General features: G+C 56.3%; 1 protein-coding gene across 1 annotated transcript; it reads left to right on the forward strand.

Annotated features, from left to right (window-relative positions):
* Window positions 1-1,558: 1,558 nt before the first annotated feature.
* LOC311628488 (uncharacterized protein) lies at window positions 1,559-26,780 on the forward strand (the record flags this gene model as incomplete). The annotated part of the gene is made up of 18 exons (XM_084895705.1): window positions 1,559-1,611; window positions 2,389-2,539; window positions 3,306-3,423; window positions 3,519-3,637; window positions 5,111-5,310; window positions 7,406-7,522; window positions 8,806-8,950; window positions 9,039-9,137; window positions 10,060-10,180; window positions 15,726-15,813; window positions 18,949-19,099; window positions 19,859-19,976; window positions 20,072-20,190; window positions 21,648-21,847; window positions 23,938-24,054; window positions 25,347-25,491; window positions 25,580-25,678; window positions 26,637-26,780. The coding sequence occupies 18 exons, from the start codon at window positions 1,559-1,561 to the stop codon at window positions 26,778-26,780; spliced, it is 2,304 nt and encodes a 767-aa protein (XP_084751831.1).
* Between the last annotated feature and the right edge of the window lie 481 nt (window positions 26,781-27,261).

Here is a 27,261-nt window from a genome sequence, read left to right on the forward strand (position 1 = left end):
CCCCGCACTGACAGGCCTTCCCCTTCATTACTGGGTGCGGTGATAGTATAAGCAGAGGTATCACTTCACAGAATACACAGGTGGCCCGCAACATGGACCACAGGCTTTGGATAATGGTACACCCAGTGGTTATTAAAGTGCATTTCATTTTCACAACAGAGCTACCAGCTAGTGACGCATGCATACGTTTTTTGGGGGCCTTCTGCCTAGGCCCACAATTCTCTGTTACCCCAAATAAAATTAACTCTTATCTCCTAAGATCTAGTCCCTGCTGAAATCTTCCTGACTCGCTCAATAAATGCCTTAAAACAGCTTATTTATTCAAATCAGGATTGAGAAAGGACATGTATGTTGAAACTAGTGACCTGCTGCACAAAATTCATGCATATTGAAAGGTGATTAATTAGAGGAAATAATTTAATATTGCTATTTGCCCATTCTCTATAATATAAGTGTCAGAGTTGAAAGAAAATTAGTAAAATGAATATGAAAACCTTCCTCCTGTCAGAGTCTGGGGCTCACCACAGGACCCAGGGTCATGTCCCCACCCATCGACATCACCTCAAAATCACGTTAGACCCAGACTCTGCCGCACCTCCCGCCCTCATTGGGCTAGATCCAGACCCGGGGAGTCCCTCCTTTGTCAAGCCCTGCCAGATGGGGGTGTAGTCCCAGGTCCCCTGGCCCTGGACAGCACAGGGGCGTGGCCTGAGGTCCCTCAGCCCAGATTGGAGAGGGGTTCGGGCCTTGAGGTCCTCAGTCAAACGCCTTCCTCATGATGGTCAGCTGTGTGGCCTAAGTTTTCCGACTCAGCACTTGGGGTTCAACTTGATGTCCCCTGTCAATCTCTGCTGGATGGGGAGCACAGCCTGTGATCCACTGTGAAGCCCAGCCAGTCAGGGGGCCCAGACTCAGGTCCCCAGGCCTGGTGCTGGGAGCAGCCTCGGTCCCCTAGCCCAGCAGCAGGAGGGGAAGCATACCCAGAGATCCCCTGTCAAGCCCTGCCGGGTGGCGGACAGAGCCTGAGGTCCCCTGTCAAGTCCCATGAGGGTAGGGGAGGACGAAGCCTCAGGTCCCTGCTGATTGCTCCGTAAGAATCCTTATGGGAACGTGGCCTCAGCTGTGGGTGCAGTCATTTTGTGAACCGGTGATGGTCACTTAGCATAGTCCCTCTTCATTGGATAAGATTGGCGGCTTTACCTCCAAGTGAGCAGGGTCTCCCCACTCCTCTGGAGGTCATGTGGTTTGGGTTTGTCCCCCAGCCATGCCCCAAGGAAAAGATTATGATAGAGATCTCCGTATTCTGAACTTTTTCTAAGTTTTCTCTGTGCCTCGCGCCCCAATCAGGAACGCTTATGGGAATAGAGATCTTATCAGCAGGTTTGCAGTGCTGATGAGAATATCAATCTTATCGGGAGGTTGTAGTGTTTTATCGGGGCCATCAGCAGCCAGCGGATCACGAGGGCAGGTCAGAGCGTATAAATGGGCATCGCTGGCCCATTGTCTCCCGCTCCAAACCCCAGCCTCCCGGAGGACGCTGTGAAGGGAATAACGCACGATGTGGTGGATCGGGCTCCTCAGCCTGGTGGCCCTCTCCGAGTGCCTGGTCACGTGAGTATGGGGACAGCTCTCTCCTGGCCTCTCTCTCACTGTCCCCTTATCCTTCCTTCCACTGCCCAGGGGTGGACAAAGGAAAGTCATCATTCTCTGTCCTAAAGTCTGCGTCTCCCTGCATTTTTTTTTTTAATCCTGCCCGGAGAATATTTTTCCATTGATTTTTAGAGAGAGAGGAAGGGAAGGGGAGAAACAGAGAGAAACATCAATGTGAGAGAGACACATCTATTGGTTGCCTCCTGCATGAGCAATGACTAGGGCCCTGGCCGGAGAAGAGCCTGCAACCGAGGTACACACCTGTGGGCAGACTCAAACCTGGGACCTTTCAGTCCAGAGGTGTATCTGCTGAGCAACACAGGTCATTGCCACATCTCCATGCATTGATGAGTAGCTAGTCACCTGCACTGCGGGACAGGGGTCCGTGGACAGGTCTGGGGGCTGCACAATGCAAGGCTACCCCTGTGTGGATGGGGCCCCCAGGATTCCTCATGGCACCACCTGAGCAGCTGTGTGGGTGGTCCTGTTGGGTGATGTTTTCTTCCCCATATCTTGGCTCTCTCACCCACCTCCAGCCTCCCCTCTGCTTGACCCTGCAGAAGGGCCCAGAGGGTCCCATTGTCGGGCCTTTGCCTGCGTTAGTGGGGGCTACCCCTCATAAGATGGCTGGGAACATACTCAGGGAAGATGTGGTGCGGATCCAACACCGGGCATGGCGGCCACACTGAACCGCGGGGTGGGGAGCTGCTGTCTTATCTGTTGTCTTTCCCGGGGAAGCATCCCTCTGACGAAGATCAAGTCCACACCGGAAAGCCTGCGGGAGAGTGACCTGCTGAGAGACAACCTCCAGCAGCACCCCCACGGCCACGCCTACAAGTTTCTGACCAAAAAGTGTGTCAGCAAGGAACCCCTGAGGAACTACAAAGACGTGAGTGTTCAGGGCCCAGCCCACAGCCTTCCCTGGTGCTGGCCCAGCACTGGGGTTCACCCAGGGATTTGAGCCTAGAGGGGTTGGGGCTCCTGCAGGCAGTGAAGCTGGGATACCTGGGACCCTCCCCGGGGAGGAGGCACTCCCCCTTGGTTCTTGGTCTGTGGTGACTAGTCCAGCCATGGTCAGGCGGCAGGCACACATCCATCTTGGGCCAAGGACACTTCGCTGGGCCCTGCGGACCAGGTGCTGGTTGTGCAGATTCTGTCCTTCTGAACAAGGTGCACCGCTGCCTCCACGGGGACTCCAGTTTGACACCCAGGCAGAGGACGCCCCGAGAATGACCCCAGCAAAGAGTCCCTGAGCCCCTGCAGTGTGGAGGCTATAACACACCAGCAGGGTGCTATGGCTGCCGAGAACAGAGGGTCTGGCCTGGTCTGCAAGAACATAAAGGCCAAACCAAAGGGCGGCCTCTGATAGTGGCATCACCGGCGTTGAGTTGAGAGACAGAGGCCTGGGTGACCTGGGAGGGCTTCCCGGAGGAGGGAGCAGGCAAGCTGGGCCTTGAAGGCTCGGAGGATTTACAGAGCTGCAGGGGAACGTGGGAAACTTTCAAATGAAGGCACCGCCTGAGCTGCGGCTGTGCGGTGGGCTGGTGGGAAGGCGATTCCAGGAGACAGGGACGGCCTGATTGAAGCTGGCCTCTTGGGGATCAGGGCTGACAGGGCAGCCCGGCCTGGTCTAACCGCCCTCTCCTGCCCGGCAGATGTACTACGTTGGCACCATCAGCATTGGAACGCCCCCTCAGGAGTTCAGGGTCATCTTTGACACGGGCTCGGCTCCATTGTGGGTGCCCTCCATCGGCTGCTCCCGTTCTATGTGTGGTAAATGCCTGCGCCCCTCATGGCTCCCACCCCAGTCCTGTTCCTGTCCCTGACCTCGCTCTGACCACTGAAGGACACTGGCTCTCCATCCACAGGGAAACACAAAATCTTTGACCCTCGGGCGTCCTCCACCTTCCAGAGCACGAGCCAGTACTTCGACCTGTCGTACACGTCCGGCAGAGTGATCGGGCTGCTGGGCTACGACGACGTGCGGGTGAGTGGAAGCTGGGCTGCGGCAGGGCGGGGCCTGGACCTCTGCTCACTGCTCAGGGCACCAGATGCAGAGTCAGCTGGACCACCGTCTCCCCCAGAATCCCCCAGCGGCTGGCCTTCTGCTTTGGGGAGACAGTGCTCTGCGGACAAGCCCCTGAGTGGCCAAAGCTTTGGAGAGGCGGGCATTTGCAGCTCTTGCCCGTGGTGAACTCGAGGCTGGTTTTGCAGGGAGCAGGGAGAGGTGAGGGCAAACCCGTTTTTATTTATTTTTTAAATATATATTTTTGTGAATTTTAGAGAGGAAAGGAGAGGGAGAGATAGAAACATCAAAGATGTGAGACTCACTGATTGGCTGCCTGCTGTAAGACCCACTGGGGATTGAGCCCAAACGATTGGCATGTGCCCTTGATCGGAATGGAACCCTGACCTCCTGGTTCATAGGTGGACGCTCAGCCACTGAGCAACACCAGCCGGATGGAAAACCCATGTTTATATTCCCAGCTTGTGCCAGGCAGAGTGTTGGGCACGCCCGTGGTAATTATGACTCTAACCCCACAACAATCCCACGGGGCAGGCGATCCTAATCCCTGCACGCAGAGGAGGGACCTGAGGGACAGGGGGTGGGCCTGCCCAAGGCCCACACTATGCACAGCTGGGGTGCCAGTCAGGGCTCAGCAGATGTGGGGGATTTTCCAGGAGAGGGCAGAACGCATCTGGGAGTCCGGGGCTGTCGAGCGCTCCAGACACCAGGGCAGGGGAAGCAGGGCCAGGGGTGCAGGACGGCCCTGCATAAAAGGTCTTACTTTGGGGGCCTTTGAGAGTCTGAAAAAACTGGGCTTCCTGCCCAAAGTGCGATGCACACACTCAAACATATAAGGCACACATACATGCACACAGAGACATACACACACACACACACACACACACACACACACACACACATGCTTCCCAGGAAGCCTTTTTTTCAATGATTGCAAAGAGGAAAGGAGAGGAGAGGGACAGGGAGAAACATCCATGGTGACTGAGAATCATTGATTGGCTGCCTCCTGGGATCCAGCCACAACCTGTAACACGGGAACCTTCTGTGTGCAGGTTGACGCTCTATCCACTGAGCAAACCCCTAAGGACCCCTTCACTCATTTCTGGCCCCAGATCCCAGGAACGCCAAAAACAAGATGATCCCTCCTCTCTGCTCATTGGGGCCTGTACCAGGTGCAGGGGCACTTTGCCCCCAGTCACCCTGCAGTGCAGGGGAATGGGGGTGTTTTAGTGCCAGGGGTGTTACTAGCAGGAGGGTGGGCTAAGGTCAGACTCCTCGGCAATGCACGGTGGGTGCTGCTCTGGCACCTAAAGTGCAGCCGCACCTCAGCCCATTCTTGGGGTACTGGTGGCATCACCCCCCACGGCTGCCCCGCTGGCCCTGCCCCAGCTCTGCTTCCCAAATCTTCACATGAGACCACCCTACCCCCCACAGGTCGGGGACCTTGTGTGCAAATCCCAGGCAGTTGGCCTGACCAGGTTTGACTTCGGCAAGGCAATGAAAATATCGGGCTTTGACGGCTTCCTGGGACTGGCCTACCCCTCCCTCGCCCTACAAAACACCACCCCGGTCTTCGACAGCATGTGGAACCAAGGCCTCCTATCTAAGAACCTCTTCGCCTTCTACCTGAGCAGGTAAGCCTGGGAGGCCAAGCCCCTCCTCCGGATGCCTTCAGGCATCTAAGAAATGGTAGATGATCCGGACCTGTGTTTCCTTGAGGGCAGTCTATTGCAGGGGTCAGCAAATAGTGGCCGTGACCATATGTGGCCCACCACCTGATTTTATGAATAAAGTTTTATTGGAACACAGCCCTGCTCCTTCAGTCACATCCTGGCTGCGGCTGCTTCTGCACTACAATGGTAGCATCCAGCACTTGCTATCTAGCATTTTTACTTTATTTTACATTTTGATAATCCTCAACCAAGGATATCCAAATCCCCTTTGATTTTTGGAGAGAGTGAAAGGGAGGAGGAGAGACACACAGAGAAACATTGATACAAGGGGGACATTTTGATTTGTTGCCTCTTACATGCGCCCCAGCCAGGGATAGGGGTCAATGTGGGACCTTTCAGTCACCAAACTGATGCTCTATTAACTGAGCCAAAACAGCTAGGGAATAATCTAGCATTTTTTAAAGTTAGCCCATCCCTGTACTTCTAGTCCCTCCTTGGATGTTTGGGGAACCTGAGGAATGAGGCTCAGAGAGAAGCTTTGCACAGAATTGCCCGGCCACACTCTGGTAGCAGTGGAACTCAAGCTCGGCTGTTTGGCCGTCCTCTCCGGTGCGTGGTGAAGCCATCAGCAGGTCTCCAGTCACGGGCCGGCACTGGAAGAGCTCCCCTCCTGATGGACTGAGGGTCTGGAGCGGGTGGAAGGAGATGCATAGGCCAGAGGGGACCCGGCAGGCAGACTGTGGGTATGACGCAGAGTGTGGGTGAGGCTGTGGACTCAGTGGGGGATGGAAGTCCAGGTTCTGCAGCATGTGCTGAGCCTCTGGGGTGTTTGTACCAAATCGAGGAGGTTACTCGTTTAACAAATATCCATGGAGCACCTACTATGTGCTGGGTACTGCTCTGTGCACATGACACGGACAGATGAGAGGGAGAAAAGGCAGACAAGAAGCGAGTAAATAGATAAGAGGGAAAGGTAACACATGCCAGGTGGTGGCTGCTTCTGGGAAAGCAGTAAAACGTGGTGACAAACCACAGACATGAGAGCGTGGTTTCAGACGGGCAGTGCGAGGACCTCTCTGAATGAGGCCAGGCCATGGGGGTGAGGAAGCCCAGGCCCAGCAGAGGACCAGTTGGGCAGTGTGGCTGAGGGGTGGGCAGGGAGGGAGGGAGGGGCAGGCCGAGGTAGGTGTGGAGTCTGAGGGGCAGGCAGGGGCAGGGCCGCCCAGGCTTTGTTTTAGGTGGGAGAGGAGGCCTCTGGCAGGGGCCTAGGCAAGTAGAACTCATTGTCCCACCTATGTTTTGAAAGCTCCCCGCGGGCACTGGCTGGACAATGAAGGACCAGAGAGGAGGCAGGGAGGCCAAGGAGGAGGCTGCTCAGCCTCTTTGGAGAGAGAGAGCAGGAGCTCAGACCAGGGAGGCAGGGAAAGGGGGGAGCCGTGGAGGAGTCAGGACACGGGGGAAGGGAAAGGCCACGGGATGTGCTGATCGATTGGACGCAGCCGGAGGGGGAGGCGGGCAGGGTGTTTCCTTCCCCTCAGCCACGGCTCCCCTGAGCCCGGGACCGGTGACTGCATTGCAGGAAGGGGTGCCAAGTGAAAATGTGGGGCCTCATTGGAAAAGTACGAAAGATTGCAGGACAGGGCAGTGGCCATGGGGGCCTAGTGAGCGTGCCCGCCGTTGGTGGAGTGTCTCAGGCCCATGAGCCAGCCTGGGGGAGCCTGAGCGCCCACTCGGGCACCTCAGCACAGCAGCCTCCCACACGCCTTGAGCTCTGGGGCTGGAGGGGGACTGGCCGGCTTCAGAGAGGTGGGTGGCCAAAGCCCAACAGAATCTCAAGTTCAAACCTTGGCTTTCCTCCTCAGAGGCCACAGGACTGACCTTGGGCTGTGCTCAGCCCTGCAGCCCAGTTCCCATCGGAGCAGTTGGGGTCCCAGCAGTGCCTGCTCTGGGGGGCCCTGCAGTGTGGCTGGGAGGTTGTTGGTCAGTGCACCCCTGGGTCACTGAACTGGAGAAACGCCACCCACTGTCCTCCCCTCATGTGAGCCCCTCCCCCCAGCAATGAGAAGAATGGCAGCGTGGTGATGTTCGGCGGCGTGGACCACTCCTACCACCGGGGCAAGCTCCAGTGGGTGCCGGTGAGCGAGCAGGGCCACTGGCAGGTCACTGTGGACAGGTAAGCCTCCCTACTCCCCTCTGACAGCTATGCCAAGGACTGCTACACCGGCACAGGCAAACAACATGCAAACACACAGACTCAGACAGACACAAAGACACTTACACTAGCACACCAACATGGGTTCATAACTGCCCTGACCAGGGTCCTGACCAGAGAAATGGGATCGGGCCAGGTCACGGAACACCAGGAGGAGGGACAGGCATGGGGCCCAGGCCTCAGGTCGGCAGTTGGGACACCATGGGCGGGCTGCACCCCCCAACTGGGGCAAGCACAGTGAGAAGGGATCAAGGGGAATTCCATCATCCGAACAAGGACATCCCTGGTTGCCAGACCTGAGGGGTGCCCAGCAAACCGGGTGCCACGTATAGGCAGCGGAGCCAGTAAAGCCACACCTACAAGACCCCCCACCCCACCTCCCTGGGCTGGAGACACCAGGGAGCAGTGCTGGGGTCTGAAAGCAAATCACTTAGAGGGATCCCCACGCACCCCATCTGGGTGCCAAGGGGCAGGGTTGTGACCGAGAGCATTGGGAAGCAAGGACCCAGGTGGCTGAGAATCAGGGGCGATCACTGAGGGGGTGCATGTAAGAATCAGAAGCTTAAACTGTGCTTCAGGGCCCACATCCTGTGTCGGCTAAAACGTTGCCTGGCCAAGGGTCTGGGGAGACGGCGTGAGGCAGGTGGAGAACAACACTCCCTCCCACCTCTCTGAGCGCCCGCATCCAGAAAACCTGCGTCATTACCGTGTGGCCTTCATAATTGGTTGGACAGCAGGTCATGACTCCAGTTGACCTCATTCCCTCAAATGATTCGGTAAACACTGTCAACAATACACGGTGCGCTGGGCACCGGTGCTGGAGGGGCAGAGGACACAGCTTGCTCACCCGAAATGGAGGACAGACACGCATGAGCGACAGCATTGGAGCAAACAGGGTTCCACCTGGATGCACTCTGGAAACAAGGAAGGCTCTGCCCGTCTCCTCTGGAGGACGAGAGGGGCCTGATCTAATCTGGGGGGACATGAAAAAGTGGTGACTGATCTGCACCCTGGAGGACAGGAGAGGTCAGCCAAAGGGGCAAAGGATGGTGACAGCACATGCAAAGGCCCTGGGGCACAAAGAGCACAATGCCTTCCAGACCTGAGAGAAGTCCCAGGAAGGCCAGTGCGGCCCAACACAGGGACACAGAGGCTGGCGGGAGCTGCAGGCTGTTCTCAGACGGCAGGGAGGGGCAGCGATGGGAGAGGCCATGAGTGACCCTGGCACCTGCTCTGTCCCACAGCATTTCCATGGACGGCAAGGTCGTGGCCTGTACAAACAGCTGCCAAGCCATTTTGGAAACCGGGACCTCGCTGATGTTTGGCCCAACCATCCCCATGCTCAACATTCTGAGGAAGATCAGCATCGGAAAGACGAGAACCGGCTGGGTGAGGGGTCATGCACAGGGTCACATCAAGCTCCCCACACACGGAAGGACCCACTGGGCCAACCTCCCTCTCCCTCTCTCTCTGACAGTACGTCGTCAATTGCACGGCCATCCCGAGCCTGCCTGACATCGTCTTCACCATCAATGGCGTCGCATACCCAGTGCCAGCCAGCTTCTACATCCGGAGGGTGAGAGGCCCCTCTTGGGGCTGCTCTCAGATCTGGGGCTGGAGGGACCCTTGGGGCCATAGCTCAGAGATGCCCCCTGGAGGCCGGGCTGTGCCATTGCAGATGCTGCCCAGCAGCCCTGGCTGGGAGGGCACCTCCCACAGCACAGCCTCTTGATAGAAGGGGGTCTGGGCACCCATCACCCTGGGGGAACTCTGAGCAGCATCCTGTGCTGGCTCGGGGCCAGGCTCCAGGAGAGGGCGCGCTAATGGCCTGGCCCTCACAGAGCGTCAGTTCAACCCGGGCATCAGACCACCCAAAGAGTAGGGACAGGGGGGTGACTGGGGACATTCTCCATGTCCCCCCTTAATCAGGAACTGTATTCCCTCCCATCTCCAAGTGTCCTGACTTGGGTGATAGATCATATGGTCACCCTAGTCCTAGGGTGCAAATGCCCCCTGGAGGCCCCAATTCCCTGTCTCTGTAATGGGGACCAAGCCCCCTTTGGGGTGTGGTCAGATAAAGACCGGGCATTGCCTGGCACATAGTCGAGGCTAAAGAAGTGCCAGTTCCCCACAGTGTGCCTAGCAGGTTAGGGCAGCCCACCGAGGGAGCAACTGAAAATCTCTCAGCCCGAAGACTGGAGGCACCCCAGGAGCCTTGCCAGGGGCACCCTGTAAGCCGGAGTGCTGAGGCTGGAGACACAGGGAGCCCTGGGGAAGCCTCCCCACCCAGTTGGCACTGCCAAGGAGGGGGCAGGGGCACGGGAGGCTGCCCAGGCGCTAGATTTGGATTTGGAGGATGATTGGGGTGAAGGGGGCAGGCGGGGAATCTCTCAGAGCAAACAGCCAAGCGGAGGGTCCAGGGGAAGGGGATAAAGCTGCTGCCCAGGCCTGACTGGATTGGGACAGGATGGCTGAGGGCTGTGCTTCCTCCCCTGCAGGAGGAGACGGGCAGCTGCCTCACGAACTTGTATGGCTCAGACTTCACCAGCTCTTGGGTCCTGGGGGACGTCTTCCTGCGGCTCTATTTCACCGTCTTCGATCGGGCCAACAACAGGATCGGCTTGGCTCCTGCGAGGCCATAGACGTGGGTGTCCCTCCTGGAGGCTGCTGGCCCGCCCCTGGACTCACACACTCCCTGTGACCCTACTACAGCTGCGTCTGGGGCTTTGCCAAGCCCTCTTCTCAGTGGAAAAGGAAAAACTGCGTTTATGCCCAGCGGTGTGGCTCAGTGATTGAGCCTCATCCCAAGCACTCACAGGTCACTGGCTCCATTCCTGGGCAGGGCGCATGCCCTGGGCTCGAACCCCAGGAGGAGGCATACAATAGGCAGTCCATTGATGTTTCTCTCTCAACGATGTTTCTTTCTCTCCCTTTCTCTCACTCTAAAAGATCATAAACACACTGATGTTTAGAATAACATTGATTTTTAATTAACGGTCTCATTTTCAATGGCGCTCATACGAATGGCGCCTCTGCTCTCTCTGGGAAGTGCGGCACAGGCAAGCAGGGCTCAGGAATCTCCTCTGGACCAACAGGGAGGGGACCGGACTCCACAGGCTTAAAAAGAAGGGACCTGAACTATTGGAGACCCAGTGTAAGCTGACAGGGTCCTTGTACTTGAAGGGGCTAGCAGGGCTGGCCCCCTACCCACACAGATTTCCCTGACTTGTTTGGATGGCGACTATCAGTAGAATGAGAGCAACCTTTCATGGCTTGCCAAGAAGTCTGTAACTATTTACTGACATTTCCTGAACCGATAATTTGTCCTTCTGCTCTGTCTCTCCCTTAGAGATTAAGAGGAACAAAGAATACATTTCTCTTCACAGACCACCTATTCAGTGTTTTGTGTATAAAAAGCATTGCGCAGTTAATAAATTTGCTACAGTCGATCAATGGCTACCTGTAGTCCTCTCGACTCTGCTTTTCTTTCTTTCTTTTCTCAATTGCCACCTCCCTACCTCAGCCCAGTTCAACCTCTCAGGCTGGCCCTGGCACTGAACTGGGATGCCTAGGGCCTGGATGAAGAACCAGAGCAGGTCCACACAGCGTGGCGGCTGCACCCAAGAAATCAAAACCCACCAGCCTGTCCTCCCTCTGGCCTCTGCCCTTCCAACTCCTTTGATTCCTCTCCTGCCAGCCTTCCCCTGGCTGCCTGCTCCAGGCCAAGGGCTCTGCGACTCCCAGCCCCAGGCTTTCACCTTCTGAAGGCTTGGAAATGAGCAAAGCACCAAGGAGGGGTCCGATTCGTCCACCTCAGGTCATGTATCCAGCCCTGCACCAATCACGTGGAAGGACATGGGGGACTATGATTGGCTCCACTTGCACACATGTCCCCTGTGGATGGTAATTGACAGTTTCCTCCAGAACCACTGGCAGGAGTTGGGTAGAGTGGTCCCCAGAAGTGCAGACATGCTGTAGGACTCAGGGGTCGCCAGTCTTTAGGCGTCAGGGACCACCAGTGGCCCCGGACAATAGGTTGTAAAAAGAATTTGGGTGATAGAAGAATTTGTGGCTGCCCTCCAATGACCCCAGGACTCACAACCGTGTTTTAGAAGCAGGTTGAAAGCTATAAGAGCATTCTATTAGGACATTAGGAGAAAAGGGCAGAACCCCAAATAGCAGGGATACAAGTTCTGGAAGGGCCTGGAAGACAGGGCTGCCAGGGCACACCAGCACAACCCAGGGCTCTCTGGTCCTGGTTCAAGTCCTAGCTGTGAGGGGTATATACCAGGTGCATATGAGGGCCTCAGTAAGTACAGTCCTGTGACCAGTCCTGTGACCTTAGGTCAGCTCACTCTGGATGTCGGTTTTCTATTCTGTAATTCTGCGGTAAGAACAGCTCCTCCCTCATTAATCATCAGGAAAACGCAAATGCAAACAACAATAAGATATATCTCCACACCTGGCAGTGGCCACCGCCAAGACACACACGCCAGCATGGGTCGGTGAGCCTGTGCACGGTTCCTGTGAGTGTCACGTGGTGCGGCCACTGTAGGAGACGATGTGGCGGTGACTCGGAAAATTGAACATACAAGTTTTATAAGACCCCAGGCAACCCCACTTCTGGATTTTTCTCCCAAAGAATTAAAATCAGGATGTAGAGAGCGGCACCGCGTACCCCTTACAGCGCTGTTCACAATAGCCAAGACGTGGAAGCAGGCAAGCGCCCATCACCAAGTGCCTGGATCAGCAATCACAGGTACGGCCTTGCGATGGAATGTTACTCAGCGACAAGGAGAAGAAAACCCTGCCAGTTGCACAGGCTGAGGCCTGGGGCTTACGCTGAGGGAGGTAAGCCAGTCCCAGAAGGAGGGGTCCTGTGTGCGCCCACACATCTGAGGGGCCTTCCATCCTCAGGCTCACAGAAGCAGAGTGTGGCCAGTTGATTGTCAGGGGCGAGGGGAAGGGGCAGTGGGGAGTTGCTATTCAACAGGAATATTTCAGTAACACAGGTTATGCAGGGTAAGTACGTCTAGGGGTCTGTTATGAACCAATGGGCCTATAGTTAGCAATACTCCATTGTGCACTTGAAATTTTGTTGAGTCCTGCCCAATGTTGCTCAGAGGTTAAGTGTTGTCCTGCACATTGATTGGCCACAGATTCAAGAGGCAACCAATCAATGGTTCTCTCACATTAATGGTTCTCTGACTCTTCCCACTCTACATCGCCATCTTCCTCTCTTTCTAAAATAAACAAAATAAAAAAGGAAAAAATATTCTCTAGTGAGAATAAGAAAACTTATAATGAGAGTAGATCTCAGGTTAAATGTTCTGACTGCAATAAAAAAATCATCTACACTAATAAAAGAAAAATATGCACATTGACTGTACATCCATGATGACCTATAGCCTATCCTGAGTGTGCAAATTAATGCAACAAATATGGTGGGTAAATTTGCATATGTAGGCGGGCATCGGTGGGCAGGGCAGGACACCTGCTATGAAGGGAAGGGCGGTGGACAGAGGGACAGACAGGAGCGGCTCTCCAGCCAGGATTGGGGACTTGCAGGCTCCTGGGCAGCCAGGAGGGAAGCCAGGGGAAGGAAGGCCTATTCTTGCGCAAATCTCCATGCCGAGGGCCTCTGGGTAATCAAATGCGAATCTTCTCCTGTGGTTGGGGGCAAGGGCAGGGATGGAAATGAAGGTTGGCTATTAATGTGTATGGCATTGCTTTTGGGGGTCTTAAACATGTTCTAAAATTAAATCATGGGATGGCTGTACAGCTCCATGAATACCCTAAGTCATACATAACTATATGCCTGAAATGGTGGCTTCGATGAGGCGGGAAATAAATGTCAATCAGACTGTACACCCAAAGCACGACAGGAAAAACCAGTCCCACCTTCTGGTCTGTGGTGAAGATTCCATGCGATAACCTACGGAAAACCTTTGGGCAGTGTCTGTCCCACAGCAGCATGAACTACTGCTAACGCCACACGTACGGCACAAAAAGACCAACGTACATGTGACAACAGTCATATCCGGGAGGAAGCACATGGCCGATGGCTCCTCTCATCTTATGCTCTCATGTTTTCAGTGATAGCTTTTAAGAGCAGGAAAATGCCAAGCATTATTCTCTAAAGGACAGAGGTGTTTGCCCAGCCTGAGTGGCTCAGGGGTTGAGCACTGACCTAGGAACCAGGAGTTCATGGTTCGATTCCCTGTCAGGGCACATGCCTGGGTTGTGGCCTTGGCACCAGTGGGGTGCACACAGGAGGCAGCAGATCAGTGATTCTCTCTCATCATTGATATTTCTCTCTCTTCTCTCCCTCTCTCTTCCTCTCTGAAATCAATTTAAACAACAACAAAGAGTGTTCACTAACAGAATGGACAGTTTTCATGGACAAGACACCCTTATCAGTGACCTCGGCATCTCCCATCCCTCCTCCCGCTCTCTCCTGGGCATCACCTCCTGGCCCTACAGCTCCAAGCTGCAGCGTGATCCAGAGCAGGAAATCTGTGCACAGACCTGGGTTCACCTCCCAGGCACTCACTGGCCATATGTACTCAAGGCAGTTTAACTCCCCCAGCCTCGGTTTGCTCATCTGTAAACTGGGGACAATCTCACCCCATAGGGCTCCCATGCAAAGCACTTGGGAACATGCATTCCGTGTCTCTGGGCTCCTCAAATGAGTCAAGGTCTGTGCCCGGGACCATCGTGGCCAGGGCACACCTCACCGAGGAGGGGCAGTGCAGAAGGACAGCTGGATATGACGAAGGAGCCAGCCATGCAGAGCGCTGTGAGAAGAACGTTCCAGGCGGGGAACAGCAACTGCAAAGGCCCACGGTAACCAAGCCCAGTAAATTGCTACTTGTCCAGTCGTCCTTCCACACTGGACACACCCGACATCCGGGACACAGGCACCCTCACGGTGACCTCATCAGACATTGGCCAGTGAGTTACCAGCAATGAGTCACCCCTCCCAGAAGAGCGGCTTCCATGCTGTGTGCAGCCTGAGGGAGAGCAGGGCTGTCAACAGCAGGAGTGTCTCCTGGGCCCGGGGCGCCGAGAAGCTGGAGGTCCAGCCCCACCGGGCCTGCAGCACCGAGGACAGCTCACTGATGACTGGCCTCCTGCTCTGGCTCCTGGCGAAAGCCCGGCACCCACAAGACCAGGGTGCTGTGCCCTCTCCCCGGGTGGTCCTGGGCCCAGGAGTGGCCGTTCCCGGACAGAACCTGGTTCCTCTCCTCCTCCCTAAAGGGTGGCCACGGGCAACAGCAGGAGCGCCCGACCCTGAGGCCGGACCTCAACCTGCTGCTAGCGGGGACCCAGGCGATGCCCAGGCTTGCCCATAGTGCACTGGCCCCCTAATTCACAAGCGCGCTCGCTCTCTCTCTCTCTCTCTCTCTGAAAAGATTTATTTATTTATTTATTTATTTATTTATTTATTTCAGAGAAGGAAAAAGAGACAGAAACATCAATGATGAGAGAGAATCATTGATTTGCTGCCTCTTGCATGTGCCCTGATCAGTGATTAACCCATGACCTCCTGGTTCATAGGTCAGTGCTCAGCCTGTTTGCAGATTTGGAAACGACTTGCTCCACACTGAGTGTCAATGACGTCCAGACATCCGGTGTCCGGGCCTTGACCATCTGGTGCTGCCGCCCTGGATCGGGATGGGGTGGCAGACCAGGTGGCGTGTACCTGCCCTCAGAGAGGGGAGAGCCCTGGGCCTGTGCCGTGGACAGCTGCCACGTTATTCTTTGGGCTGACAGGGTCGTCATAGCGAGGGACTACCAACTGGAGGGGGCTCTTCATTAGAAACCCGCGCTGCCCAGGTGTGGTGGCCATTGGTTGAGCATCAACTTTCGGAACAGGAGATCACAGTCTGATTCTTGGTCGGGGCACATGTCCTGGGCGTGCAGAAGCAGCCACTTAATGCCTCTCTCTCATCACTGATGTCTCCCTCTCTCTCTCTTTCCCTCACCCTTCCTGTCTCAAATCAATAGAAATATTGATGAAAAACAAAACCAAACACCTTTCCCTTTCAAGTCCCTGCGGCTCACCACGTGGTGTGGAGGCTGCTACCAGGCCTGTGCCTTCCCCTGCGGCAAAGGCGAGGCAGCGATTTCCCTCAGCGTTTCCTCATTCCTCCACCTCCAGGCCCTGAGGTGGCTCCCACTTCTCAGCTGGACCACAGCGCAGCCCTGGGGGTGGTGGGTCCGGTTCAGGAGGAGCGGAAAACGGGCAGGTGAGGTTCCCGGACTGGCCCTGGAGACCGCCTCTTCCAGTACCCTTGGGCCCCTCAGGGCACCGATACAGACAGAAGCTCCAAATGACAGTGTTTAAGCCTCTTGTCCCTTCAAACACAGCAGCTTTCCAAACAGAGTATCATGAGGCTTTGTTTCATCATTTAGCATCAAACGGACAATCTTTCTCTCCACCCAGGCTGGGGGGTCGGAGGCAGGTAGCCCTGCTGCTGGGGGCCCAGCTGGGCATCAGCTGTGTCTCTCATTGTGGGGGCAGGGGCAGGGGCTGGGGCAGGGGCAGGCACCTTCGTGACCTCACCTCAATGGAGTCACCTCCCGGGGCCCCATCGCCATGTCCCATCCTATGGGGAGTGAGGCTCCAACTTATGACTCGGAGGGGGACACCGTTCCATGCACAGCAGCTATGCAAACCCGTTTCCTCCAGCCCCGCACTGACAGGCCTTCCCCTTCATTCCTGGGTGCGGTGATAGTACAAGCACAGGTATCACTTCACAGAATACACAGGTGGCCCCCAACATGGACCACAGGCTTTGGATAACGATACACCCAGTGGTTATTAAAGTGCATTTCATTTTCACAACAGAACTACCAGCTGGTGACGCATGCATACGTTTTTTAGGGGCCTTCTGCATAGCACCACAATTCTCTTACCCCAAACAAAATTAACTCCAATCTCCTAAGATCTAGTCCCTGCTGAAATCTTCCTGACTCGCTCACTAAATGCCTTAAAACAGCTTATTTATTTAAATTAGGATTGAGAAAGGACATGTACGTTTAAACTAGTGACCTGCTGCACAAAATTCATGCGATTAAAAGGTGATTAATTGAAGGAAATAATTTAATATTGCAATTTGCCTATTCTCTATAATATAAGTATCAGAGATGAAAGAAAATTAAAATCTTCCTCCTGTCAGAGTCTGGGGCTCACGACAGGACCCAGAGTCATGTCCCCAACCATCGACATCACCTCAAAATCACGATAGACCCAGACTCTGCCACACTTCCCACCCTCATTGGGCTAGATCCAGACCCGGGTAGTCCCACTTTTTCAAATCCTGCCAGACAGGGCGTGTAGTCAGAGGTCCCCTGGTCTTGGGCAGCACAGGAGAGTGGCCTGAGGTCTCCCAGCCCAGAACAGAGAGGGTTTCAGGCCTTGAGGTCCTCAGTCAAATCCCTTCCTCATGATGGACAGTGGTGTGGCCTAAGTTCCATGACTCAGCACTTGGGATTCAACTTGAGGTCCCCTGTCAATCTCTGCTGGATGGGGAGCACATCCTGAGGTCCACTGTCAAGCCCAGCCGATCAGGGGGCCCAGACTCAGGTCCCCAGGCCTGGTGCTGGGAGCAGCCTCAGTCCCTTAGCCCAGCAGCAGGAGGGGAAGCATACCCAGAGGTCCTCTGTCAAGCCCTGCCGGGTGGGGGACAGGGCCTGAGGTCCCCTGTCAAGTCCCATGCGGGTAGGGGAGGGTGAAGCCTCAGGTCACTGCTGATTGCTCCTTAAGAATCCTTATGAGAACGTGGCCTCAGCTGTGGGTGCAGTCATTTTGTGAACCGGTGATGGTCACTTAGCATAGTCCCTCTTCATTGGATAGGATTGGCGGCTTTACCTCCAAGTGAGCGGGGTCTTCCCACTCCCCTGGGGGTCATGTGGTTTGGGTTTGTCCCCCAGCCATGCTCCAAGGAAGAGATTATGATAGAGATCTCCGTATTCTGAACTTTTTCTAAGTTTTCTCTGGCCTGGTGCCCCAATCAGGAACGTTTATGGGAATAAAGATCTTATCAGCAGGTTTGCAGTGCTGATGAGAATATCAATGTTATCGGGAGGCTTATAGTGTTTAATCGGGGCCATCAGCAGCCCTCCCAGCAGATCACGAGGGCAGGTCAGAGCGTATAAATCGGCATCGCTGGCCCATTGTCTCCCGCTCCAAACCCCAGCCTTCCGGAGGACGCTGTGAAGGGAATAACGCACGATGTGGTGGATCGGGCTCCTCAGCCTGGTGGCCCTCTCCGAGTGCCTGGTCACGTGAGTATGGGGACAGCTCTCTCCCGGCCTCTCTCTCACTGTCCTCTTATCCTTCCTTCCACCGCCCAGGGGTAGACAAGGGAAAGTCATCATTCCCTGTCCTAAAGTCTGCGTCTCCCTGTATTTTTTTATTTTTAATTTTCCCCTGAGGATATTTTTCGTATGATTATTAGGGAGAGAGGAAGGGTAGGGGAGAGACAGAGAGAAACATCGATGTGAGAGAGATGCATCTATTGGTGGCCTACTGCATGAGTACTGACCAGGGACCAGGCAGGGGAAGAGCCTGCAACCAAGGTACACACATTTGGGCAGACTCAAACTCGGGACCTTTCAGTCCACAAGTGTATCCACTGAGCAGCACAGGTCAGCGCCACATCTCCATGCATTGATGAGTAGCCAGCCACCCACACTGGGGGACAGGGGTCCGGGGACAGGTCTGGGGCTGCACAACACTAGGCTGCCCCTGTGTGGATTGGGGCCCCCAGGATTCCTCATGGCACCACTTGAGCACCTGTGTGGGTGGTCCAGTTGGTTGATACTTTCTTCCCCATCTCTGGGCTCTCACACCCACCCCCAGCTTGACCCTGCAGAAGGGCACAGAGGGTCCCCGGGACCCAGTTTTGCCTTAATGAGCAGGTGGCCACAGCCAGGTCACAAACGCCCTGCCTTTAAGGTTCCTGATGTAAACGTGGTGATCCCCACCCCGCTCCCCCCAGGGCTTCTTGGAGAGGGAGCCGGTCAGATGACAATGGAGAAAGACTGGCTCAGGGTCAAGGTCCCTCGGTCAGGGGCCTGGGTCCATCCTCTCCCTCATAGCTCCAGAACCCCGCGGGAGGCCTGTCCTCAACCCACTTCTTTACGATGAGGAAAGGGAAGCTGGGCACGGGCCTGTGGCTTCCCCGGGGCTGCAAGAGTCCCTGCACTCAGGCCTGGCCATTGTTGGCCTTTGCCTGCGTTAGTGGGGGCTGCCCCTCATAAGATGCCTGGGGACATCCTCGGGGAAGACGCTGTGCGGCTCCAGCGCCAGACATGGCGGCCACACTGAACCACGAGGTGGGGAGCTGCTATCTTATCTGTTGTCTTTCCCGGGGAAGCATCCCTCTGACGAAGATCGAGTCCACACCGGAAAGCCTGCGGGAGAGTGACCTGCTGAGAGACTACCTCCAGCAGCACCCCCGCAGCCACGCCTACAAGTTCCTGAACAAAAAGTTTGTCAGCAAGGAACCCCTGAGGAACTACAAGGACGTGAGTGTTCGGGGTCCAGCCCACAGCCTTCCCTGGTGCTGGCCCAGCACTGGGTTTCACCCAGGGCTGTGAGCCTAGATGGGTTGGGGCTCCTGCACTAGGCTGGGGAGCCTGGGACCCTCCCTGGGAATGAGGCACTCCCCCTTGGTTCTTGGTCTATGGTGACTAGTCCAGCCATGGTCAGGCGGCAGGCACACATCCATCTTGGCCCAAGGACACGTTGCTGGGCCCTGCGGACCAGGTGCTGGTTGGGCAGATTCTGTCCTTCTGAACAAGGCACCGCTGCCTCCACGGGGACTCCAGTTTGACACCCAGGCAGAGGACGGCCCGAGAATGACCCCAGCAAAGAGTCCCTGAGCCCAGGCAGTGTGGAGGCTATAACACACCAGCAGGGTGCTATGGCTGCCGAGAACAGAGGTCTGGCCTGGTCTGCAAGAACATAAAGGCCAAACCAAAGGCCGCCTCTGATAGTGGCATCACTGGCGTTGAGTTGAGAGACAGAGGCCTGGGTGACCTGGGAGGGCTTCCCAGAGGAGGGAGCAGGCCAGCTGGGCCTTGAAGTCTGGGAGGATTTACAGAGAGCCACAGGGGAACGTGGGAAACTTTCAAATGAAGGCACTGCCTGAGCTGCGGCTGTGCGGTGGGCTGGTGGGAAGGTGATTCAAGGAGACAGGGACGGCCTGATTGAGGCTGGCCTCTTGGGGATCAGGGCTGACCGGGCAGCCTGGCCTGCTCTAACCGCCCTCTCCTGCCCGGCAGCTGTACTACGTTGGCACCATCAGCATTGGAACGCCCCCTCAGGAGTTCAGGGTCGTCTTTGACACGGGCTCGACTCTCTTGTGGGTGCCCTCCATCGACTGCCCCCATCGCCTGTGTGGTAAACGCCTTCGACCCTCATGGCTCCCACCCCAGTCCTGTTCCTGTCCCTGACCTCGCTCTGACCACTGAAGGACACTGGCTCTCCATCCACAGGGAAACACAAAATCTTTGACCCTCGGGCGTCCTCCACCTTCCGGAGCACGAGCCAGTACTTCGACCTGTCGTACGGGTCTGGCAGAGTGGTCGGGGTGCTGGGCTACGACGACGTGCGGGTGAGTGGGAGCGGGGCTGTGGCAGGGCGGGGCCTGGACCTCTGCTCACTGCTCAGGGCACCAGATGCAGGGTCAGCTGGACGCACCGTCTCCCCCAGAGTCCCCCAGCGGCTGGCCACTGCGGACAAGCCCCCGAGTGGCCCGAACAGCGAGCGGTCATGGCAGGAGGCGGGCATTGGCATCACTTGCCCGTGATGAGCTCGAGGCTGGTTTTGCGGGGAGCAGGGAGAGGTGAGGGCAAACACGTTTTTACTTATTTTTTAAATATATATTTTTGTGAATTTTAGAGAGGAAAGGAGAGGGAGAGATAGAAACATCAAAGATGTGAGACTCACTGATTGGCTGCCTGCTGAAAGACCCGCTGGGGATTGAGCCCAAAAGACTGGCATGTGCCCTTGATCGGAATGGAACCCTGACCTCCTGGTTCATAGGTGGACGCTCAGTCACTAAGCCACACCAGCCGGTCGGAAAATCCATGTTTATATTCCCAGATTGTGCCAGGCACTGTGCTGGGCATGGCCGTGGTAATAATGACTCTAAACACACAACAAGCCCACGGGGCAGGCGATCCTGCTCCCTGCACGCAGAGGAGAGACCGAGGGACAGGGGGCGGGCCTGCCCAAGGCCCAGACCTGGAGCAGCACAGCTGGGTTGCGAGTCAGGGCTCGGCAGCTGTGGAGGATTTTCCGGGAGAGGGCAGAACGCATCTGGGAGTCCGGGGGTGCCGAGCGCTCCAGACACCAGTGCAGGGGAAGCAGGGCCATGGGTGCAGGACGGCCCTTCGTAAAAGGTCTTACTTTGGGGGCTTTGAGAGTCTGAAAAAACTGGGCTTCCTGCCCAAAGTGCCTGACACACACACCTATGCACACATGCACACACTCAAACACATATAAGGCACATACATACATGCACACACAGAAACACACACACACACATGTTTCACAGGAAGCCTTTTTTTCAATGATTGCAAAGAGGAAGGGAGAGGAGAGGGACAGGGAGAAACATCCATGGTGACAGAGAATCATTGATTGGCTGCCTCCTGGGAACCTGTAACATGGGAACCTTCAGTGTGCAGGATGATGCTCTATCCACTGAGCAAACCGCTAAGGACTCCTTCACTCATTTCTGGCCCCAGATCCCAGGAACGCCAAAAACAAGATGATCCCTCCTCTCTGCTCATTGGGGCCTGTACCAGGTGCAGGGGCACTTTGCCCCCAGTCACCCTGCAGTGCAGGGGGATGGGGGTGTTTTAGTGCCAGGGGTGTTACTAGCAGGAGGGTGGGCTAAGGTCAGACTCCTCGGCAATGCACGGTGGGTGCTGCTCTGGCACCTAAAGTGCAGCCGCACCTCAGCCCATTCTTGGGGTGCTGGTGGCATCACCCCCCACGGCTGCCCCGCTGGCCCTGCCCCAGCTCTGCTTCCCAAATCTTCACATGAGACCACCCTACCCCCCACAGGTCGGGGACCTTGTGTGCAAATCCCAGGCAGTTGGCCTGACCAGGTTTGACTTCGGCAAGGCCATGAGAATATCGGGCTTTGATGGCTTCCTGGGACTGGCCTACCCCTCCCTCGCCCTCCAAAATACCACCCCGGTCTTCGACAGCATGTGGAACCAAGACCTCCTATCTAAGAACCTCTTCGCCTTCTACCTGAGCAGGTAAGCCTGGGTGGCCAAGCCCCTCCTCCGGATGCCTTCAGGCGCCTCAGAAATGGTAGATGATCCGGACCTGTGTTTCCTTGAGGACAGTCTATTGCAGGGGACAGCAAATAGTGGCCGCTGACCACATGTGGCCCATCACCTGATTTTATGAATAAAGTTTTATTGGAACACAGCCCTGTTCCTTCAGTCACATCCTGGCTGTGCTGCTTCTGCACTACAATGGCAGCATCCAGCACTTGCTATCTAGCATTTTTACTTTATTTTACTTTTTGATAATCCTCAGCCAAGGATATTTCCCCATTGATTTTTGGAGAGAGTGGAAGGGAGGAGGAGACACAAACAGAGAAACATTGATGCAAAGGGGACATTTTGATTTGTTGCCTCTTACATGCGCCCCAGCCAGGGATAGGGGTCAATGTGTGACCTTTCAGTCACCAGACTGATGCTCTATTAACTGAGCCAAAACAGCTAGGGCATAATCTAGCATTTTTTAAAGTTAGCCCATCCCTGTATTTCTAGTCCCTCCTTGGATGTTTGGGGAAACTGAGGAATGAGGTTCAGAGAGGAGCTTTGCACAGAATTGCCCGGCCACACACTGGTAGTGGTGGGACTCAAGCTCGGCTGTTTGGCCGTCCTCTCCGGTGGGTGGTGAAGCCATCAGCAGGTCTCCAGTCACGGGCCGGCACTGGAAGAGCTCCCCTCCTAATGGACTGAGGGTCTGGAGCGGGTGGAAGGAGATGCATAGGCCAGAGGGGACCCGCAGGCAGACTGTGGGTATGACGCAGAGTGTGGGTGAGGCTGTGGACTCAGTGGGGGCTGGAAGTCCAGGCTCTGCAGCATGTGCTGAGCCTCTGGGGTGTTTGTACCAAATCGAGGAGGTGAGCCGTTTAACAAATATCCATGGAGCACCTACTATGTGCTGGATACTGCTCTGTGCACGTGACACGGACAGATGAGAGGGAGAAAAGGCAGACAAGAAGCGAGTAAATAGATAAGAGGGAAAGGTAACTCATGCCAGGTGGTGGCTGCTTCTGGGAAAGCGGTAAAACGTGGTGACAAACCACAGAGATGAGAGCGTGGTTTCAGACGGGCAGTGCAAGGACCTCTCTGAACGAGGCCAGGGCATGGGGGAGCGGAGGCCCAGGCCCAGCAGAGGACCTGCACCGCAGTGTGGCTGCAGGACAGACAGGGAGGGAGGGAGGGGCAGGCCGAGGTGGGCGTGGAGTCTGAGGGGCAGGCAGGGGCAGGGCCGCCCAGGGCTTTGTTTTAGGTGGGAGAGGAGACCTCTGGCAGGGGCCTAGGCAAATAGAACACATGGTCTCACCTATGTTTCTGAAAGCTCCCCGCGGGCACTGGCTGGACAATGAAGGACCAGAGAGGAGGCAGGGAGGCCAGGGACGAGGCTGCTCAGCCTCTTTGGAGAGAGAGAGCAGGAGCTCAGACCAGGGAGGCAGGGAAACGGGGACCGTGGAGGAGTCAGGACACGGGGGAAGGGAAAGGCCACGGGATGTGCTGGTCGATTGGACGCAGCCGGAGGGGGAGGCGGGCAGGGTGTTTCCTTCCCCTCAGCCACGGCTCCCCTGAGCCCGGGACCGGTGACTGCATTGCAGGAAGGGGTGCCAAGTGAAAATGTGGGGCCTCATTGAAAAACTACGAGGGATTTCAGGACGGGGCAGCGGCATGGGGGCCTAGTGAGCTTGTGCGCCGTTGGTGGACTGTTTCAGGCCCATGAGCCAGCCTGGGGGAGCCTGAGGGCCCACCCAGGACACTCCGCACAGCAGCCTCCCACGTGACTCGAGCTCTGGGGCTGGAGGGGGACTGGCCGGCTTCAGAGAGGTGGGTAGCCAAAGCCCAGCCAGAATCTCAAGTTCAAACCTTGGCTTTGCTCCTCAGTAGCCAGAAGGCCGACCTTGGGCTGTGCTCAGCCCTGCTGCCCAGTTCTCCTCAGAGCAGTAGGGGTCTTAGCAGTGCCTGCTATGCCTGGCCCTGCAGTGTGGCTGGGTGGTTGTTGGTCAGTAAACCCCTGGGTCACTGAACTGGAGAAATGCCACCCACTGTCCTCCCCTCACGTGAGCCCCTCCCCCCAGCAATGAGAAGAACGGCAGCGTGGTGATGTTCGGCGGCGTGGACCACTCCTACCACCGGGGCAGGCTCCGGTGGGTGCCGGTGAGCGAGCAGGTCCACTGGCAGGTCACTGTGGACAGGTAAGCCTCCCCACCGCCCGCTGACAGCTCTGCCAGGGACAGCCGCACCGGCACAGGCACATGCAGACACACAGGCTCAGGCAGACACAAAGACACTTACAGGCACTCATACCAACATGGATTCATAACAGCCCTGACCAGGGTCCTGACCAGAGAAATGGGATCGGGCCAGGTCACGGAACACCAGGAGGAGGGACAGGCATGGGGCCCAGGCCTCAGGTCGGCAGTTGGTGCACCGTGGGAGGGCTGAACCCCCAGAGTGGGGCAAGCACAGTGAGAAGGGATCAAGGGGAATTCCATCATCCGAACAAGGACATCCCTGGTTGCTAGACCTGAGGGGTGCCCAGCAAACCGGGTGCCACATATAGGCAGCGGAGCCAGTAAAGCCACACCTACAGACCCCCCACCCCACCTCCCTGGGCTGGAGACACCAGGGAGCCGTGCTGGGGTCTGAAAGCAAATCACATAGAGGGATCCCCACGCCCCCCGTCTGGGTGCCAAAGGGCAGGGCTGTGACCGAGAGCATCGGGAAGCAAGGACTCGGTGGCTGAGAATCAGGGGCGATCACTGAGGGGGTGCATGTAAGAATCAGAAGCTTAAACTGTGCTTCAGGGCCCACATCCTGTACCCTGGGTCGACTCAGACGTTGCCTGGCCAAGGGTCTGGGCAGACGGGGTGAGGCAGGTGGGGAACAACACTCCCTCCCACCTCTCTGAGCGCCCGCATCCAGAAAACCTGCGTCATTACCGTGTGGCCTTCATAACTGATCAGACAGCAGGTGGTGTCTCCAGTTGAACTCATTCATTCAAATGCCTCGGGAAACACTGTTCAACAATACACTGTGCGCTGGGCACCGGTGCTGGAGGGGCAGAGGACACAGCTTGCTCAACGGAAATGGGGGACAGACACGCATGAGCGACAGCATTGGAGCAAACAGGGTTCCACCAGGATGCACTCTGGAAACCAGGAAGGCTCTGCCCGTCTCCTCTGGAGGACGAGAGGGGCCTGATCTAATCTGGGGGGACACTTCCCTGAAAAAGTGGTGACTGATCTGCACCCTGGAGGACAGGAGAGATCAGCCAAAGGGGCAACGGACGGTGACAGCACATGCAAAGGCCCTGGGGCACAAAGAGCACAATGCCTTCCAGACCTGAGAGGAGTCCCAGGAAGGCCAGTGTGGCCCAACACAGGGACACAGAGGCTGGTGGGAGCTGCAGGCTGTTCTCAGACGGCAGGGAGGGGCAGCGATGGGAGAGGCCATGAGTGACCCTGGCACCTGCTCTGTCCCACAGCATCTCCATGGATGGCAAGGTCATGGCCTGTGAGAACAGCTGCCAAGCCATTTTGGATACCGGGACCTCGCTGATGTTTGGCCCAACCATCCCCATGCTCAACATTCTGACGAATATCAGCATCGAAAAGACGAGAACCGGCTGGGTGAGGGGTCATGCACAGGGTCACATCGAGCTCCCCACACACGGAAGGACCCACTGGGCCAACCTCCCTCTCCCTCTCTCTCTGGCAGTACGTCGTCAACTGTGCTGCCATCCCGAGCCTGCCTGACATCGTCTTCACCATCAATGGCGTCGCATACCCAGTGCCAGCCAGCGCCTACATCCGGAGGGTGAGAGGCCCCTCCTGGGGCTGCTCTCAGATCTGGGACTAGAGGGACCCTTGGGGCTTTGGCTCAGAGATGCCCCCTGGAGGCCGGGCTGTGCCATTGCAGATGCTGCCCAACAGTCCTGGCTGGGAGGGCACCTCCCACAGCACAGCCTCTTGATAGATGGGGGTCTGGGCACCCATGACCCTGGGGGAACTCTGAGCAGCACCCTGTACTGGCTCGGGGCCGGGCCCAGGAGAGGGCGCGCTAATGGCCTGGCCCTCACAGAGGGTCAGTTCAACCTGGGCATCGGATCGATGGACAGGGAACGTAGGCAGGAACCCGGAAACAGGCAAAGAGTAGGGACAGGGAGGCTGGCTGGGGACATTCCCCATGTCCCCCCATAATCAGAAACTGTATTCCCTCCCATCTCCAAGTGTCCTGAGTTGGGTGATAGATCATATGGTCACCCTAGTCCTAGGGTGCAAATGCCCCCTGGAGGCCCCAATTCCCTGTCTGTGTAATGGGGACCAAGCCCCCTTTGGGGTGTGCTCAGATAAAGACCGGGCATTGCCTGGCACATAGTTGAGGCTCAAGTAGTGCCAGTTCCCCACAGTGCGCCTAGCAGGTTAGGGCAGCCCACCGAGGGAGCAACTGAAAATCTCTCAGCCCGAACACTGGAGGCATCCCAGGAGCCAGGCCAGGGGCACCCTGTATTCCCGTGTGCTGAGACTTAAGGCACAGGGAGCCCCAGGGAAGCCTCCCCACCCTGTTGGCACTGCCAAGGAGGGAGCAGGGGCTGGTGAAGGCTGCCCAGGCGCTAGGTTTGGATTTGGAGGATGATTGGGGTGAAGGGGGCAGGCAGGGAATCTCTCAGAGCAAAGAGCCAAGCGGAGAGCCCAGGGGAAGGAGGATAAAGCTCCTGCCCAGGCCTGAGGGAGTTGGGACAGGATGGCTGAGGGCTGTGCTTCCTCCCATGCAGGAGGAGACGGGCAGCTGCCTCACGAACTTGTATGGCTCAGACTTCACCAGCTCTTGGGTCCTGGGGGACGTCTTCCTGCGGCTCTATTTCACCGTCTTCGATCGGGAAAACAACAGGATCGGCTTGGCTCCTGCCAGGGCATAGATCCCCAGGAGGAGGCATGCAATAGGCAGTCCACTGATGTTTCTCTCTCAGAGATGTTTCTTTCTCTCCCTTTCTCTCACTCTAAAAGATCATAAACACACTGATGTTTAGAATAACATTGATTTTTAATTAACGGTCTCATTTTCAATGGCGCTCATACGAATGGTACCTCTGCTCTCTCTGGGAAGTGCGGCACAGGCAGGCAGGGCTCTGGAATCTCCTCTGGACCAACAGGGAGGGGACCCGACTTCACAGGCTTAAAAAGAAGGGACCTGAACTGTTGGAGACCGGGTGTAAGCTGACAGGGTCCTTGCACTTGAAGGGGCTAGCAGGGCTGGCCCCCTACCCACACAGATTTCCCTGACTTGTTTGGATGGCGACTATCAGTAGAATGAGAGCAACCTTTCATGGCTGGCCAAGAAGTCTGTAACTATTTACTGACATTTCCTGAACCGATAATTTGTCCTTCTGCTCTGTCTCT

The sequence above is a fragment of the Pipistrellus hanaki genome (genome assembly GCF_964339955.1).
Source record: "Pipistrellus hanaki genome assembly, chromosome: 9".
NCBI classification, from domain to species: domain Eukaryota; kingdom Metazoa; phylum Chordata; class Mammalia; order Chiroptera; family Vespertilionidae; genus Pipistrellus; species Pipistrellus hanaki.